This window comes from Saccopteryx leptura, chromosome 5 (assembly GCF_036850995.1).
Source record: "Saccopteryx leptura isolate mSacLep1 chromosome 5, mSacLep1_pri_phased_curated, whole genome shotgun sequence".
Taxonomy (NCBI): Eukaryota; Metazoa; Chordata; class Mammalia; order Chiroptera; family Emballonuridae; genus Saccopteryx; species Saccopteryx leptura.
This window is the reverse complement of record NC_089507.1, coordinates 38,796,144-38,815,443: the sequence shown is the minus strand read 5'-3', so window position 1 is coordinate 38,815,443 and position 19,300 is coordinate 38,796,144. Positions and strand designations below refer to the sequence as shown.

General features: G+C 42.6%; 1 protein-coding gene across 2 annotated transcripts in view; it reads left to right on the top strand.

The window, feature by feature from the left end:
• Nucleotides 1–16,452, top strand: part of KDR (kinase insert domain receptor) — a 45,473-nt gene extending 29,021 nt beyond the window's left edge. The window contains exons 22-31 of one of the 2 annotated variants that reach the window (XM_066384579.1): nucleotides 1,513–1,610; nucleotides 3,834–3,956; nucleotides 4,105–4,216; nucleotides 4,459–4,558; nucleotides 4,969–5,074; nucleotides 6,530–6,681; nucleotides 12,275–12,374; nucleotides 12,891–12,976; nucleotides 14,663–14,928; nucleotides 15,191–16,452. In XM_066384579.1, coding sequence (XP_066240676.1) covers nucleotides 1,513–1,610; nucleotides 3,834–3,956; nucleotides 4,105–4,216; nucleotides 4,459–4,558; nucleotides 4,969–5,074; nucleotides 6,530–6,681; nucleotides 12,275–12,374; nucleotides 12,891–12,976; nucleotides 14,663–14,885 — 1,100 coding nt within the window. In that variant the 3' untranslated portion in view covers nucleotides 14,886–14,928; nucleotides 15,191–16,452. Of the gene's footprint in view, nucleotides 1–1,512; nucleotides 1,611–3,833; nucleotides 3,957–4,104; nucleotides 4,217–4,458; nucleotides 4,559–4,968; nucleotides 5,075–6,529; nucleotides 6,682–12,274; nucleotides 12,375–12,890; nucleotides 12,977–14,662; nucleotides 15,036–15,190 lie in introns of those variants that run through there. The other variant, XM_066384580.1, reaches the window with a different exon arrangement.
• The last annotated feature ends 2,848 nt before the right edge of the window (nucleotides 16,453–19,300 follow it).

The window sequence follows — 19,300 nt, the reverse complement described above, 5'->3', positions numbered from 1 at the left end:
AGTCATTCAGCTCATACCCAACCTTCTCCAAGATGGGGTAGTGGCCATCTGTTGTTTCTACCCAACCCTCAGTGGCTTATCAAGTCTTCCTTCCAACCATACTTCCTCCGAGGAGTCTTGGTAAACACACTTTCCTTTGTCCAGTTATGTGTCCAGTGATATTTTAGGGTTCTTTGTGAGTGGCACTGTGTTCCCAGCCTAACTTCCAGGACTTCTTCCACCTCCAGGATGTGCTGTGTGTCTGCTTCCCTCAGAAGGAGCAGAGAGAGCTCCATGGATGTAGAGACAGGCTTCCTGATATCTGGCTCCTCTTGGCACATGAGTTTAAAATGATCCGATCATGAAGTAATAGAAGATACTCCCTTCTATATATATCCCTTGACATGAGGCCATAGATAGTACTGAAATCTGACTTCTTTCCCTGAGAAGCCTAATAGGCAGTGTGAGGCTAGACCGTGGTCTGGAAGAGTTTCAGAGGTTGTTTAGACCTCCTATAATTGGACCTGCCCCAAATGGAGCCATCTCCTCCCTAGCCTTCTCTCTCACAATGATCCATGAGCTAGAAACCCAGGGGATTGAGGTAGTCAGTTGGAGCAGGAGTGTTGGCCTGGAATTTTGCCTCCATTTCTTCATTTGGAAAATGAAGGGGCTTCCCTCATTATTCACCAAGTGCCCTATAGCCCTAAGCATCAAAGGTCATTGAGAAAACGGTTCAGAGCCTTTCCAATACTTGCAAGTTTATTATAACTGAGTTTTCATTTACTGTGATATTTGTCTCCAGGAAAGAAACCGTGTCTTATCTGACTAAAGTTGATCATGTTGAAACACCCATTAATGCTTGAGTGTTTATTTGTACCAGTTGCACAGAAGTAAATACCACCAATTTAAGTAAATTCAACATTTCTCTTCATGGTCCTGTCAACTCTCATTCATACCCTTGAAGGAACAAAGCATCCTCGCAGGGGAGATTTATTATGTTTATAGCATTTTCTCATCCTGAAAGTGAGAGAAGAAAATGTATTTCTGGTATTTTTAGTTGTCCGTTGTAGATTATAATTTGACCTTTGTCCTTTGTCCCAGGACAAAGCCTGGAGAGAAAAGAGTCAGTGACCCTGAATATTGTTGTTTTATTTTTAGAGTTCTTGATATGAAACTATTGTTTATCCCTCCGGGTACATTTTAAAAAAAAAAACAATTTAAAACAGTAAATTTGAAAGAGTCCTCTTTCACCCTGTTATCTCTGCCAATTTTACCTCTACTCTGTATTGTGGATTTGCTGGTTCAATTGGGCTGACATGGAAAAACTAATATTTTCGCTAAGGGGGAATCATGAAGGCTAATCATACTGGTATTCAGCAATTTTACAGAAGATAGGGGCATTTTTTTTTTCCTGCTGTATTTCCTGAAATTTAACTCCCAAGTTATAAAATGAAGACTACTCTAACACACTTACAAACAACACACAGTTTCTGGTGGAAATACTGATCTCCATCCTCCTGCATCTTCCGACAGTTTCCGAAGATCTGTACAAGAACTTCCTGACCCTGGAGCATCTCATCTGTTACAGCTTCCAAGTGGCTAAGGGCATGGAGTTTTTGGCATCTCGGAAGGTAAGACAGCTCAAGGAGGGACAAAGTGTCTCCTCAGATCACAGATCTGGAAATAAGATCTCCAGTACCAGGCATTGCTGCTTGTTTGGAACTGTTATTCATTCACCATTCGTGGGACGATTCAAAGAACTCTATCGGGGAGGCCCCTGTTTCAGCTCGACTGGCTGGGGCGGGGGGTGTGTGTGATAAGGATTTCTTGAAATTAATTTATGTGATTTTTGAGTCTTTGATTACTGAGCATCTACTAAGCGCCAAGGATACTGTGTGAGCAAACAGGAAAAGCTCTCCAGCGTCATGGAGTTTACATTCTAGTGGGTGGAACACACAGTAAACATGAACAAGTCCAATCCATAGTAGGTTCGACGGAAGTTAGTGCTAGGGGGAAAAGTAAGCAGGAAAGGCTATGGAGTGTATAGGAGTGGTATGTTTGGCGTGCACATGCTCTTATGTTTGTATATGTCCATTTTAAACAAAGTGGACAAGGAAGGCTTTATAAGAAGGTGACATTTGAGCAATGACCTGGAAGAGGTGAGGGACTGAGCTTGCAGATCCGTTGGTTATAGGTCTATTTTTAATTTATTTTACATTCATCACCATCCCTGAAAAAAAAAAAGTATTTGTTAGTAGTATAATTAGAAACCAGGAAGGACAGGCTTCAGATGAGAGAGATTAAAAGAGCTAAAATTAGAAAAGTAGGCCAAACAAAGGCTGAGATGGGGATGTGACGAGTTACAAATATTCCGCAGGTTGTAAACACCGCGGAGGGAGCCAGGTTGGTTGAAGTCACCCCTCTGGGAAAGGGGTTGACATTAAACAAGAAAAATTCAAATTAAGTTCTCAGAAAACTGTTGATTGATAAAATGCATTTGCTGAAGCCAACCGGGGGGAAGAAAGACTTGACATTTTGGGTTTATTTGTCTGCTTGTTGTTGCTTTTCCTAAACTAGAGTGAGATCCTTAACCCATTTATTTTTCTGAAGTTTAAAGCTCATCACAGCCTTCAGAGCTTCAGGATTCCTGGTGTTTGGTGCCAGGAGCCCTTGTTGTCTGTCTCTCACCGGCAAGGGAGAGGAGGGTCCTCTAGGATGTTCCCAGAGAGAAAGGCCCTTTGCCCTCCTTAGAGATTCTGATTTTCTTAAATGACTTTTTCAAGTCCGGAGCCTGCTGTTGAGCCAGGGTTCCTGTCCGTGCTGGGAAGGGAATGGGGAGAAGAGAGAGCCGTGAGCTTCCCGTGTGTCCACCCAGGGAATTATTGAAAATGACCTGGTCATCGGGTTAAAAATAGATGCTCTTAGTTTGGAAAGAAGGTGGGAAAGGCTGTCTGTCTTTTTGGAATCTCCTGCCTTGCTCAAACATGCTATACAATTGTGCTTTTAAATCTGTCTCATTCAGAGCAAAGTGCTTCACAGGTGTGAGGTGTAGGCTTGTCAGTTACATGGTCACTTCTACACTGACCTAAGAGTTCTCATCTAAGCCTTCATTCATTTAAAAATGTTCCCTTTAACTCTTATGCTCTCTGAAATCTACCAGGTGGAGCTAAAGCTGCTTAGTAGGAGGAAGCTAGATAAAGTTGGAGAATATAGAGAAGAGAGAAATGGGAGCTGGAAATAATAGAAGGAAGGCCAAGGAGAGTTGGTTTTTCTTTTTAGTGCACCAGCGAATGCACCTGACTAGTGAGAAGCTGAAATTGCTTTCATAGACCTTTCTGATAATCCTACACTTTGAAAACAGGATGAGCCCCACTGGGAACTGTTTATCAGAGTTACATAGGCAATGGGGAAACCAACAAAAGGCACCAAACCAGCGAGAGCCCCTCGTTTCTGGTTTCCGGGCATTCATTCAGAATAACCCCATTCTGGGGCGTCCCTTAGAATAACATGTTTCGACTGTGTATGGGGCCAGGCAAAAGGGATGTGTGGATGTGACCAGAAACACATTCTTAATTGTGTCCGAGAAAAGTCTATTTATGACTCCTTCATCATACTATAACTTAATTATTTAACTCCAAAGTCTGGGGCCGTTTATGGAATAAGCAGATGTGCGTCTCAACAAAACTCAGATTTTTTTCCCTGAAGTGTTGATAAAAGATATTAAACCGGTGCTTGTTAATCAGTTGGTTTTCTGATGTGGGTTTTTTTTTTTTTTTTTTAAAGCATGAGGTCACAACAGATGTAGAAAAGATCAGCTGTGCTGAGACCTAATGTACACATGATTCTTTTTGCAGTGTATCCACAGGGACCTGGCAGCCCGAAATATCCTCTTGTCGGAGAAGAACGTGGTTAAAATCTGTGACTTTGGCTTGGCCCGGGATATTTATAAAGACCCAGATTATGTCAGAAAAGGAGATGTAAGTTTCAAAGTTGAATGCAGTGACCTGTTAAGTTACAGAATTCATACTCTTTGTAGCAAACTTCAGGACCTGTGTTCAGGAGTAAAGGAAGTGTCTCTCTTCAGAAACTTGCTAAATTGATTCTGATTGTCTTCTACCCTCTTAGGCACGCCTCCCTTTGAAATGGATGGCCCCGGAAACTATTTTTGACAGAGTGTATACAATTCAGAGTGACGTGTGGTCTTTTGGTGTCTTGCTCTGGGAAATATTTTCCTTGGGTAAGTCTTGGTACTTCCATCCGGACTCCAAATAGAATGATAAAAGTCAGTGGTCCCCAATACACCTTTCCCTGTCTTGTATTCGACCTTTATTGGATGAAACTTACTTGCAAGCTTTGTATTGGAATAAATATATATGAAAAAATATCTAGGTTGATGAGTGTATTAAGAATCAGATTTGTGGCTTTCTGTAAGAGAAAATCAAATCAAATAACCAACGTCCCATTCCTGTTTTATTCCAGGGGCTTCCCCCTATCCTGGAGTGAAGATAGATGAGGAATTTTGTAGGCGACTGAAAGAAGGAACTCGAATGAGGGCCCCTGATTATACCACCCCAGAAATGTAAGACTTTGAAAGTATCTTTTTATTCTCTTTCTTCACTCACAAAGTTCTCCCTGCCTAGACTTGCCATTATATACATCTCATCTCCTTTGTGGCCCAGTTTATGTCCTGTATTTTTCTTTCAGTCCTTCCTTAATAATCTCAAGCACAGATCCATCTCTTCTCAACATGACAGCGATTTATCTATCCCATCCAATTGTTTTTTTTTATTAACTGTTGATCTATACTTCTCTTCTATGTACTCACTTGATGCTCCAAGTGTGGGGAAGCATCACGTGTCTTCTGTATCCCTGTTTAGCATATTGGCTCCTGGCAGATTCTTTGTAAACGTTTACTTATCCAAGTGCTTCTTTTCAGCGTCAGGTCTGAAGGAAGGAGGCAATTAATGACATCAGTGTTTGCTTCTCTAGGTACCAGACCATGCTTGACTGCTGGCATGGGGATCCCAACCAGAGACCCACGTTTTCAGAACTGGTGGAACATTTGGGAAATCTGTTACAAGCTAACGCTCAGCAGGTTTGTGACCTCCATCCATAAAGCTTCTTTAAAGAATACTTAGGTGTCAGGAACTCCTCTACTCCTTAGACCAGGGGTCCCCAAACTTTTTACACAGGGGGCCAGTTCACCGTCCCTCAGACCGTTGGAGGACTGGACTATAAAAAAAACTATGAACAAATCCCTATGCACACTGCACATATCTTATTTTAAAGTAAAAAAACAAAACGGGAACAAATACAATATTTAAAATAAAGAACAAGTAAATTTAAATCAACAAACTGACCAGTATTTCAATGGGAACTATGCTCCTCTCACTGACCACCAATGAAAGAGGTACCCTTCCAGAAGTGCGGCAGGGGCCGAATAAATGGCCTCAGGGGGCCGCATGTGGCCCGCGGGCTGTAGTTTGGGGACCCCTGCCTTAGACCTTGTTGGGGTCACCATGTTATACTCTCAGCCACTGAATGAGAAGCTGTATTCTTCCAGATCTGAGCAGTAGTGATTTTCTAAAAGCTGTGATTACCCTTTTAGACAGAACGAGATCTTAACTCATAACCTGGGAGTGGGGCACTCTTACTCCTACCAGTGTATCTTTCTAAGTCTTCAGATGCTCTTTAAAATAAAAACAACAACAGCAAACTAGTTGCTCCGAAGAATATCAACAGTCGACGGAATTTCAAGGAATGTTTAATATATTCTGCAGGTAAAAACACACCCGAACCCAGCAAACTAGAAGGCTTTACTTTATTCCCAGTAAAATTCCAAATTCCCATGACATCCACAGGAAGATTTTAGATTTGTAGCCTTTACTGCAAGAACGTTATTGAATCTCTAGTCAACACCTCTTACGACAGTGAATGGAAGCCAATTTCCTCCTGCTTTTCTTCTGAACAGCTGGGGGACAATGGGTCAAATCTGTTTTTATCATAAACCTTCCAAACACTTAAAGGTATCATCTTGCCCTTTATATCTTCCTTTTGATGAAATAATGTTAAATCGTGTAACCTTTTTTTTTAGAAGACCCATTTCCCTGCACATTTATTGCTTTTCTCTCGACTGTCATCAGTTTTTCTACTGCTTTGATACGTAGAGGCTAACATTGGATGACACATTCTTTTAAGGGCCCAGCTTGTGTGGATCGGGCTTTGCGAGGAACTGGTTTCTCAGCTCGGCAGAGCTGTGTGTGTTCTGTTGGCTGCGTCTGTGACCCCAGCCTGCTTGGTCACTGTTCTCTGTGCCCTTTACCCAGCTCCTGATTCATGAACTCCTTTACTGTGCTCTCACAGACACACCTCTTTCAAGTGCCCATTTGTGTTTGACAAGCCATTTTCAATGTGGTCTTAAAGTTTTACAGTTGAGATACAAGGCAACATACCCCATCACCCAAAAGCCCCCTTGGCTGTTTGGTTTTTTATGAAAAAACCCTTGAAGGACTGAAGCCATAACAATAGCACTCTGTGTTTATTGTTTCAGGATGGCAAAGACTACATTGTTCTTCCAATATCAGAGACTTTGAGCATGGAAGAGGATTCTGGACTCTCTCTGCCTACCTCACCTGTTTCCTGTATGGAGGAAGAGGAAGTGTGTGACCCCAAATTCCATTATGACAACACAGCAGGAATCAGGTACTGTATATGGCCAACATCCCTGGGGGTGGGGTGGGGGCGGGGCACTTCAAGGCCATCTTGGAAAGGGGGGGGTCGAAGAAAGACATTTTATAAAGCATCTGCACCCCACTTCCACGTTCAACCATAGCTCTGAGATTAATCTAGAGAGAAGTACTCCTTGAAGAGGGCCTGGGTAGGTGTGTTTCCTCCCATCTGTAGCCCACATTGCTGCCGTAGCTCTGCCTTTCAGAATTCTAAGCCCTGCAGCTGCAAATAGCTGGAATGCCACAGTTTGTTAATCTCCAGAAAAAGAGACCAATTTTACAAAGACATCTGTATTTAAATTATCCCCATGTACTCTTTTATTAACGTGAATTAAATGGCTCAGGAAAGAGTCAGGAAGGAAGAGTTCTATGCATATAGGAAAACACACTTATGCCTCTGGGGCTAGGACACAGTCTGCCAGGGGGGTGTGCCTTGCCTTAGACTGGACAGCAGGTCTCCTGAAGCCCCTCCCTGGTCTGATTTTCAGGATTGTATTTGCATAATGAGACTTCTGGGCTTATTTAAAACACATGCACTGCAGTCCTTCCTTGATTTGTAAAGGAGTTCTGCAGGCAGCTTTCTTTTTTCTCTCTCCCAGCACCTGTGCAGAAGGAAAAGGTTGATATTAAATTGCCTTATGCTCAGCCTGGGACTACTTCTCTTTGCTCTGTTTCTTTTCTTACCTGTTCGGGTTTGTTCCTCCTGTGACTGGATCCCCTGACAGTTCGGGCCCAAGCTGCTCTCTTGAGTGTGCTTTGACTACAGGGAGGGGCGTGAGCCTTTAAAAGCTTGGCCAGGTTGTCATGTAGCAGGTGAGGAGGCACCCTGAGCAGCTTGTGCGAGGGACTCACACGGGGCAGCAGGAACTCCGTTATGAGAGAGGAGAAAGCTCAGAGTGGTTGGGGGCCAACAAGCAAACTGCCTGCTCCATTCTGTCGAACTTTTGGCATTTTGCAAACAGCTTTTCCTTATATCGTCAGGTTTTTCACTCATGATAACTCTCAGAGTTTAAGGCAAGATAGAAAGTATAATCTCTTTTGATGGAGATGTTGAATGTGAGGCTCAGAGTGATTTTCGGGGGGGAATACACTATAATGATTCGAGATCCAGATTTTGAGTCAGATAGAAGTGGTTTGGACTCCCAGGTCAGCCTCTTAGCAACTGTGTCACCTGGGGCAGATCATCACTGCAACCCAGGGGGTGGTCACTGGTGTTGTGTGAAAATGATTGTTTTGAGAATTACTGACATAATGCATTTCTAAGGGCCTGACCCTTAGGAAGCACTCAGTAAATGATAGCTCTTACGTGAGCCGTTCAGAATCCCAGCCCCAGGATGAATCCAGTTTCTCTGATGTTGAACTCAGTGCTGTTTTCTCCCACGCTGAGGAGGGGCTCTCGGAGAGAAAGAGTAATGGAACGAAAGCCTATATAGTTCCACTCCTATGTTTAAAAAAGTCCTCGTTCAAGTCCAGCTGGCCTTCTGGCATGGTAATTATTCCCGCAACACTATTGCCTTCTCGTTTATCGGAAAGCCATTTGATCACGAACTCCACTCCTTGGGATTGCTGTGACCAGGTGGAGTGAGGACCCCAGCGGCAGCGTCTTGGCTCGCTGGGGCACTTTGCATATGGTGCTGAGCACTGATGAAGTCATGTTTGTGTAATGGGAGTGCCAAATGCGATGCTGGATCTAAGACAGGGCTGCTAACATTTATCCCCAGAAGCGTGGACAAATGTGACACCATACTCTGAACACAGGCCTGGCTCCTATTTTCTGCCTAGGGGTTTTGAATTGGTTTTTCCAGTTCAGTTTCTCTTTTATCCAGCCATAATTTAAAAAATAAAATGAAAATTGGAATCTTTTGTCCGTATCCCCTCCCAACCGCCTCTGCCTTTTCTCCTTTTATAAAAATAAGACTCCACAGTCACATTTTAATCATCGGGGCTAAAAGAAAGGTGGAATCAAGGCATCTTGTGCAGGGCACACCTCATTGTGATGCTCTCTGTGGTTCCACTCCCCTGGGGGGAGAGAGACGAGGCCGGGGTCCCTCTGGCAGACTGTGTTCTCCTCTGCCACGTTTCCAGTCTAGTAGAAAAGATGAGGAGGCTCTCTCCCTTGCTTCCTTCTCCTAATTTTCAATTCCTGTGCATTTTAAATAGAGCTGGACAGAGACATCACTGTGGGAGCCAACCTCGTGTTTGTTGCCTGGTTAAAAAAATATGTGTTCAGCATTTATTTAAAGAGAGGCTGAGAGGTGTGTGGGGGAAGGGTGGGGAGGAAGGACCACCAGTGTCTAGACTTAGTTTTCCCCTGCGGAGCAGCTCTGGCCTCAAGTTTGCATGCTTCCTGCAAGAAAACACATATTAATTACGCTCATCTCTCTTTGAAGGCAGTTGGGAGGCCATCTGCGGTTGCTCCGTCGTTTCTCTACAGAGCTTCATCTCCCACTCCAACCAGCTTATCAAAGATTTCTTTTCAGTTTTCTGCTAGAGAAAGGTCTTGGCACATAGTGTTTTCTTCATTTTGGTTAATTGTTGGTGATGACTAAATGCTCCTTGTAGATTGATGCTTGGGACAGCCCGTTGGCCAGAGGTTCCTGAATTTGGCTCTGATATTAGACAGCTTGAAATGAAACTGTCTTTTCTCCATCTTTGGTCAGTCTCACACCCCATATAGCTCTTCTCCTCACCACCTCTTATCACGCAGGTCACATATGGGAGAGGGCAGTGCTGTGCACATACTAGGTGCTTAATAAAAACTTGAACAAGCATATCTACTGTTCTCTTCTTCTTTTTCCTCCCTCATACTTTTCTAAGGGAGTCAGTGTAGAGTAGGGTAAAACAAAACAAACAAGACAAAACAAAACAAAATCCCAACAAGGGAAGAAAAACAAAAAACACATGCATGGGTTTTAGTGTCTAAAACCACAGTTTGATTCCCAGTTGTAGCCATTTTCTCCCTAAGGACCTGCTTCTTCATCTCCAAATGGGAAATAAAACACACACATACACACAAAACCTATTTGGGGGAGGAGGAGATACAGCAATATCCATGGACATGCCTTTTTAACTGTGAAGGGCCACGCGACATTTGGAGTTATTGGGCTCAGAAGTCAAGGAACTGTCCTTTCTAAGGTAGCTCCACTATTGCCCAAGATTGCCAATTTTAATTGATTCTAGTATCCTGAAATAGTTCTCCACCCTGTCTAGTTCTCCACCCTGTCTACTTCTCCAGACCCTGTGAGCATCACCTTTCTTTAGTCAGGCTGCCCTTCTTTCTCCCAGATGGGGGAACTTCCCCTCACTGGTCTCACTGGCTCTGGTCTTACCCTTCTCAACCCAGAGTCATCTTTCTAAAGGACATATCTGAGCTGGACAGTTCATACTTAAAATTATTCAGTGGTTGTTCATTATTCTCAAAGTGATATTCTAGATATTTTAGTTATGTGATTTTGGACAAATGTCTTAACCTTTCTATGCCTCAGTTTGTCATCTGAGGTTGGGACAATAATACTCCCCTAGAGAAGTATCGTTTGCGAAGATGCCACCAGGCAGTGGTTGAGGAGCGTTTAGCACAGTGCCTGGTACACAGGGAAGGGATTCCTGAATGAGAAAGTAAAGGAATGATTGACTATGTTGCCATTAGTTTTTTGTGTTTTCTTTTCTTTTCCAAGTAAGAGGAGAGGAGATAGACAGACTCCCACATGTGCCCTAACCAGGATCTACCTGGCAACCACTGTCTGGGGCTGATGTTCTACCCATCTGGGGCTATGCTACAACCAAACTATTTTTGGCACCTGAGCCAGAGGCTCCATGGAGCCATCCTCAGTGCCCTGGGCCAATGTGCTTGAACCAATCAAGTCATGGCTGTGGGAAGGGAAGAGAGAGAGAGAGAGAGAGAGAAAGAGAAAGGGAGAGAGAGGGGTGGAGAAGCAGCTGGTTGCTTCTCCTGTGTGCCCTGACCGGGAAACAAACCCAGGACTTCCACATGCCAGGCCAATGCTCTACCACTGAGCCAACCAGCAAGCGCCCCAACAGTTTTTATTTATTTTTAATTTTCCCATTGATTTTAAGGGGGGAGAGAGAAAGAGAGAGAAAGAGAAACATCAGTTTGTTGTACCACTTAGTTGTTTCATTAGTTGTGTACTCATTGATTGCTTCTCATATGTGCTGTGACTGGGGATTGAACCCATGACCTTGGCACACCGGGGTGACACTCTATGCACTGAGCCCCTTGGATGCAGCACTACCAATAGTTTTTAGCAACTGCCACTTTTAGGGGCTGAACTTAGGAAAAGGAGGCTTTTTCTCTCTCTTTGGGTATCATGCCTTGTTTCCTGAGTGAGGATGTCACTGGTGAACTTTATTGGCTCCTCTCTGTGGGAGGAGGAGCCAGCCTCTTGGGGTAGGGAAGGAGACTCAGTTTCCATTCTCTTCTTTTGGCTCAAGTGAGTCCTCACTCCACTCTTTCACAGAAAATACAGGGAGACATAAGTACACTGGGAAACGAGTGAAGAATGAATTTGCTCTCCCTTCCTTAGAAGAAGATTTTCCTGCTCTCTACTTGAGCTGTCAGTGATTTTAACCAGATCAGTCAGAGTCACCCAAAGTCACAGGGCAAGGGAAGAGCACCCCCTGGACACAGGACTTGTCTGACAAGTCCTGTTCATTGGATTTCTGAAGTAAACTGGCACTCTTTGAATACAAAGGAGGAAAACAAGCTTTGGTTGATAGAACATCATTCTTTTCAAGAACATTTAACCACCTACCATTTATTTATCACCTTATTCATCTTCTCCCTTTATCCTTCTGACTGAGAGAGGGAAAGTTATAGCCAATAAATGTTAAAGATGAGACAACCGAGGCATAGAAATATTTATGACTTCCCCAAGTTTGTGTAGACTTTGAAATAGACAAATACCTCATAGACTTGCACCATTGCCCTTTCATAAGACCAGCAACTCCGTGGGCTGAAAATAGGGAACGGTGAGACTCAGCCCCCCCGCCCATCTACACACTGAGCCTCTATTCCCTGGAGATGGAAGAGACTGTCTTCAGACCCCGCTTGGTGCAGCCTCCTGTAGTGAAATTCAGTGAGACCTGCGGGTGTTCCCTTTACCCATCTTCATTGGATGCTTGCTCAGAGGGCAACATCTAGGAAAACTTTCCTAGGAGATGGCCAGGAAGATGTGAAACGAGCAGGAATATGTCGAGAACTCAACGGGGGAGTTGCCTGTAACTGGGAAGCCAAGCAGAGGCAGTCGATCTCTTGGTTTGCTGTTGTTGCCTTCAGTCCAGCTCTGGACCTCAGACGTATGATTCAAAGGAACTGGGGCTCATCTAGGCCCCTCAGTGATATTATACTTTCAAATGGACTTTCACAGGAAATTAAGCCTCCAAATGTATGCTAGCAGAGAAGGATTTTTGTTTTGTTTTTCTTCTTCCAAAGGATGTTTTGAAGGTCACCATTAAACTTGTGGTTGAAAGATAATGAACTTAGGTGTCACTTGTGGTATCTGCAGCCAAATATACCACCACTAAAATATAAATATTTGTTCTTTTTGCAGTCAGTATCTGCAGAACAGTAAGCGAAAGAGCCGGCCTGTGAGTGTAAAAACATTTGAAGATATCCCGTTGGAAGAACCAGAAATAAAAGTAATCCCAGATGTAAGTACCACTTTTAAAAATAGTCTTCGAAATGATACAAAGAAGGAAACATTAGCTAGATAAATATTAGCCTAAGCATTAGAGTCTTGGAAGCTCATTATAAGACCTTAAGTGTCTGTGTCATAGGGTCGCTACTGAAATGAAACATATCAGGCCCCCTTGCTTTTTCCATAAGTAAAGCCCCTAGTTCAAGGTTCAGGGTACTCTACCTTCATGCCCAATTCCACTTAAGTGTGGATAGTATTACTAGGAGAAGAGGGATGGAAATGGGTCTCTCAGCTTCTTCCTAGTTTCCTCTTCTTCCCAAGTCCCTTTCCTCCCTGGCCTGGTGTCTATTTCTAGGCAGCGATTGCTCCCTCTTGCAGCTTGCCCAGTTTCTGGCTAGGACACCTTTACCTCCCTCTGCAGAACATTGGAATGTGTTGTCTGATAAATGAGTTAAGGAATCAGTGTAATTAAGTAGTTGGTCAGTGTACACACTAAATCAACGGTGCCGTCTCATTATCTCTTAAAAAGGACAACCAGACGGACAGTGGTATGGTTCTTGCATCAGAAGAGCTGAAAACCTTGGAAGACAGAACCAAATTAGCTCCATCTTTCAGGTAAGGCTCAGCCAAATAGAAAGACAAATTTCAACAGGAAGTTCTGGAAGGAATTTAGGACTTTCAATAGAGATGCAGTGTTTTCACGCAGTGTCTTTTTTTGTTGCGCAAATTTGCATCAACATAACTAATAAGGAACTTAAAGATTCTAACAATTAAATTAAGTGGCGAGTCTTAAAGAGAAGTTGAAATAAATTAGATCTTTATAAGATTTGTCTGATACTAGCTAAATAACAAAGTGGTCATTGGGTGTGATCCCTAAAGCAATTGAGATGATTAAAATCTTTGTGGACGCTGAAGAATTTTCAAACCTGTACATAAATGATGCATCTGCCCTTAGGAAGTATGATATATAAACAAGCCTATATCTATTTGTTTAAGATACTTAGATATTATTGGCCGGGTTATTAGTTACTTAGTTGTGGGGGAAACGCTAAGTTTTGTTTTGAATACCATTTTCTCCATGTGATTTTGTAGGAATTTGTAGTTGTTTTGAATAGATGTACTAGCTTTTGACCTAACAAATAAACAAAAATCTGTATTTATAAGAATAATATAATGTAGAGTAGTTATTTATTTGCTAGTGGGTTCACTCTAGGTAAGAATAGAGAAGATTTTGAACTACTTATAATTTAAGTGTTGTATAAAATAGGGATACCTATGGGTTATTAAGGGATGTCCATGTTGAAAACAAACATTAAAATGTGCCATCATGCCATTTTGTTTGCCTGAGGCCCAAGGTCAGAAATCGTGAGAGCCAATCATATTTTATTCACTGACTCAAAATATATTTATTTAGTAATCACTGTGTGCCAGTTACCATGCTACTGTCTGAGACACTAAACTTATTTTATTGGGGTTGGATTGAAAGGAAAGTTACATTTCAGGTGATTGGAAGTGATTTTAAAACCATAGATGAGCATAGAGTTAATAAAATCCTTTCTGCAGTTTTTAATATGAATAATTTGGTAAAGCATTAATTAAGAGGGAACCCCCCCATCTTAGAATGGCTTGAGAAATGGAAATCCTAAAGTTTTAGATCAACACAGCCTACATTTCTAAGCTTTGACATGATTACCATCTGTCATGACTCCACACCAGTAATCTAGGTCCTCAGTCCTTCCAAAGTATGTGATTTTGATGAGTAGAAAGGCAGTTTCTCACATGTCTGGCTTGATTGCACACACACACACACTCCAACTTATTAAAGTTTCCATTGCTTGAGAACTTCATTGACACCATACACAGCCTTGTAATCCCCTCATTGACAGTGTGGGGAAAGCACAAGTAGACTTCCAAGACATCTCCATTTCCCTTCATGGCATGAAAGAATCCTTTTGGCTCCTATCATTACATACACACTTGTCACTGCACAAGGCCATAAAAATGCTCTATTTTTTGGAGCCTTTGCATAACTCAGGACAACTGCCTTTCATCTTGTCTCAGGCTTGAAAGACTTGGACTTGAATAAGAGGACTTATCTGAAAGGACAGATTCATACTAGGACCTGAAAATAGACATTGTCTGAGAAAACCTGATATGTTGATTAACAAGTGGGAGAGATACGGGCTGGCGTCTCCAGGGAGATTACAGCCCACATGGGTTTGGGAATGGGGTTAGAATAAGAAGCAAAAGAACAGCCTGCTCTCCATCAACTCATGTGGTTGCCATTTTTTTTTTCTGCAGTGGACTGATGCCCAGCAAAAGCAAGGAGTCTGTGGCATCTGAAGGCTCCAACCAGACAAGTGGCTACCAGTCTGGATATCACTCCGATGACACGGACACCACCGTGTACTCCAGTGAGGAGGCGGAACTTTTAAAGCTGATGGAGACTGGACCGCAGGCTGGCAGTGCAGCCCAGGTTCTGCAGCCCGATTCTGGGACCTCGTTGAGCTCTCCTCCTTCTTAAAAGGAGCTACCCAAGTCCCTCACTCCTGGAAATCATATGAGAGGTGCTGCTCAGATTTTCAAGTGTTGTTCTTTCCACCGCCAGGAAGTAGCCACATTTGATTTTCATTTCAAAAAAATAAAAATAAAAAAGGAAAAGAAAAAAAAAGAACCTCAGACTATAGGGAGCCAGTCTCCCAGGCGTTTCCTGACAAGATGCTTGTGACCCAAGAATGTGTCTGTGTCTTCCCCCCATGATGTCCTTATTGTCTTTTTCATTCATTTAAAAATCATGTATGATGCTCCCTATTGTGGGTCTCCCCACAGGTTATAACAAGAGAAGTTCAAGAAATTGCTTCATTCTCCATTAAGTAGCACTACCTGGGGCATTGACACCTCTGTGAAACTAGAAGATAATCCAGGCAATGGAAGTGCTTTTGGTGTGGAAGATGAGAAAGACATTTAGCACTGAGACCATCAAAGAAGCTTTGTTTAAAATGTGGGTCCTGAGCCAAGTCTTATGTGTGGAGTTTGGACTGATAGAAAGGAAGATGGCGGCTTGCTTTGAGAGTATCCTGGAGCCTGCAGATGCATTGTGTTGGCTGTGGTGGAGGTGGGCCTGGGGTCGGTGAGGGAATATAAAGGCTTCAGACGAGGTTATTGGTTTTAGACGGTTGCGTGCTCTTCCTGGTTGGGCTAAATGAGAGTTCCTTGTGCCATTTCCGACTCCTAATGAGAGTTCCTTCCGGACTCTTACGTGTCTCCTGGCCAAGCCCCAGGAAGGAAATGATGCAGCTCGAGCTCCTTGTCTCCCAGGCTGATCCTTTATTCAGACATCACAAAGAAAGGACGTTCAGACAGAGGCTCCCTGTTGTGTTGAAGAATTCCGACTGGACAAACCAGCTTCTGGTTTCTTCTGGATGAATACCCACATATCTGTCCCGATGTGATATGTCTGAGCCTGAACGCAGGAGTTTCAGCATCAAGCTGTGGTGGCGAGACTTTAGGAAGGAGTTTACTCTTTGTTCCTTCGCTCCTCCCTGTGCCACCCTCCCTTCCCCCCCTCAACTAGTCAGTATTTTAGTGATTTGGCCTCTCTACACCCTAGAAAAAGCTGATTTGGTTTGTTCACTCTGAATAATTATTAGTCAGATTTTGAAATTATTTTATAGCTAAAGTTATAACAACATCTATTGTATTGTGTAGACTTTTAACATGTAAAGCTATTTCTACTGGTTTCTGCCATTGTTCTTTCCTTTTTAAAAGACAAAATGTATTTTTCGTTTGGTACCATAGTGTGAGATGCTGGGAACCATGACTATAAAACATGCTATGGCACATATATTTATAGTCTGTTTTATGTAGAAACAAATGTAATATATTAAAACCTTATATTATATATAATGAACTTTGTACTATTCACATTTTGTATCAGTATACGTAGCATAACAAAGATCATAATGCTCTTTCAGCAACTGATGCCATTTTATTAAAAAAAAACTGGAAAACTTGAAAGAATCCTTTTGCAAGACTGTGCCTCTCATTTCTCTCACTTTTAAAATGAAGACGGGGAACGAGACGTAGTTTCCCTGTGGTGGTTTTTCATTTTGACACGTTCCTATATTCTTCTTATAAAGAATATTTTCATAAAATGTTTATATACTTTATAAACCAATAAATAAATGTATTCTTAGTAAAAAAAAATACAATGGTATAATATGATCCTAGCTATTTTGAGGGTACCTACTTCTGGCTTGAAGTAGAATTGCTGCTCTCCCTCCTCCTCTTCTTCAGAACACAAATAATTCACCCACATCTGCAATCTCATTATATCCCTGGCATTTTTGGGGAGTGTTAAAACATGGGCTGAGAGATATGTGGTAAGTTCTCTAACAGGATTTGTGGCCTTCCAGGAAGCCCCATGCCTGTTAGAATCGCCAACCATGAGAAAGCCTGAGACAGGCGGCCAGAGCCAGGCAGTGCAGGAAAGTGTGGAGCATATTGATAATTTTCCATAATATTTTATTTTATACTTACAGTGTCAGAACAGCAGATCCAGTGATGCCATTTTCAATGACTACTGTTGCCTGAATCCAGTGAGTAGAATTATCTAACGTGTCAGTGATTACCTAACAAATCATTGACACCAACGAGTGGCCCTTCTCTTTGTGATATTTTTTGCGCAAGATTTTGCAATGTTTAGATAGTCAAAGATGCCTATCTTTTTTTTCCCCTATGGCTTCTAGGTTTTTTAACCTTATTGTGTAAGGTCTTCCCAACTCTAAAATAATCCCAAATTCTAAAATTTCTTATTTTTTCTTTACATTTAAATCAACTTAAGATTTATTTTTGTATATGGAGTGAGATAGGGGTCTAGCTTTGTTTTCTTCAAGCAGTTGTCCATCATGGCAGCACCACTTATTAAATATACCTCTTCCCCCTTTCCTCCTCCATGGTTGAGAAGCTATACATGGTATCATTTTTCAAACCCTATCATCTCCCTGAGACATTCTGCACAGCTTTATGGTAAAAAGGGTGGCTATGGGTGTGTGTTGTTTCTGGAGACATCACTTACAGACTGGCCATTGTCTGGGATTAGTGGACTGGGGTCTTCTGACCGATGCTGTTAAGTTACAGGTCAGAGCTGGCCTCCCCTGTCTCATTGTTACCGTGCATCCAGCAAGTGAACAGGAGAAGAATCTAAGTTATTCAAGATAGAGAAGACCTCATAGAAACACAGAATTTTCTTCGTTTTAGGAAAAAAGAGATTTTGTTTCTCATGAGCAGCCCCTGGCACTGTTTCCAACGCCAGGAATTTGGATTCAGTTAGCACTTCACACTTTATAAAGAAATACTTTCAGCACCTCAGGCAGAATGATTAAGAAGTGAGGCGTGGCCCTCCCCTTCCTCTCTTTTCTGTCCTCCATTCCCCTGTTCTTAGCTCCTTTTCTCTTCTCATTTGCCCCTGTATTGAAGAGAACTTTGTGGCTCTAAGTATCAATATTTCCTGGACAGGGTCTTATTTTTAAAGCTTTAATTGGAGGCTTCTGTTGTGCTTTAGATGAAGCCCCGGCTGTCTGCCCTGGGTTCCTGCCCTCTGTCCTTCCTCCCTTCCCCTCCTCTGAAAGTCCCCCGTCCCTTCCCCTTGGGCTTCTCCCTTTGCACTGTTCTCCTCCCCTGCACCCCGCCCCATGGCCAGCAGCCTTTCTGCTCAACCACATCAACAGGGAAGACGACAGTTGTGGGAGGACCAAGTTTTCCTGTTATGTACATTTTTTTTTTGTTCTCTTTCAGTGAGGGAAAGTAGAAAAGTAAAAATCTCAAACCCACAACTTTGTAGTTAATGGAACCCAATTTTCCCGTTTCCCCTGGCATATCTTTCTTTTTGCCTCTTACTCAGATAGTTTCACTGAGATGATACAATGTAGGCAAACTCAGAAAGCAAAAAGCCTTTGAGAGTGTCGCTTTCCATACAGAGCTTTCCACATTCGCGTGCCCTTTCCCCTCAGTGGCAGTAGTCATGCCATGTTCATGCCTTCCCAGGTAGGTAGTGAGCATGGCTCAAAGGGGGTTCTAATCTGTTCTTACCAAGTTGCATTTGCTACGGGAATGTCTTCCATGTAAGGGCTTAGACATAAGTGAAAATCTGAACGGTCTTTGTAACAACGATTTTAAGTCCATATTTGGAGGGGAAGTGGAGCGGGGGGAGTTACAGAATGATCTTAGGTGGTAAAGAGATTAAAAAGGTAAAATAAATTTATCTATTCTGTTTTGAATGGGAGGAGCAACCCAGAGAGAAATTGAACACCCAAGTTGACCTGACATTCTAGAGCAGGGGTCCCCAAACTACGGCCCGCGGGCTGCATGTGGCCCCCTGAGGCCATTTATCCGGCCCCCACCACACTTCCAGAAGGGGCACCTCTTTCATTGGTGGTCAGTAAGAGGAGCATAGTTCCCATTGAAATACTGGTCAGTTTGTTGATTTAAATTTACTCATTCTGACTAAGAGACATGGACAAGAGTGTGGTGGTTACCAAGGGTGGGGGGAGGGAGGACATGGGAGGGAGGGAGGGAGAGAGTTAGGGGGAGGGGGAGGGGCACAGAGAACTAGATAGAGGGTGGCGGAGGACAGTCTGACTTTGGGCGAGGGGTTTGCAACATAATTTAATGACAAAATAACCTAGACATGTTTTCTTTGAATATATGTACCCTGATTTATTAATGTCATCCCATTACCATTAATAAAAATTTATTATAAAAAATAAAAAATAAAAAAAAATAAATTTACTCATTCTTTATTTTAAATATTGTATTTGTTCCCATTTTGTTTTTTTACTTTAAAATAAGATATGTGCAGTGTGCATAGGGATTTGTTCATATTTTTTTTATAGTCTGGCCCTCCAACAGTCTGAGGGACAGTGAACTGGCCCCCTGTGT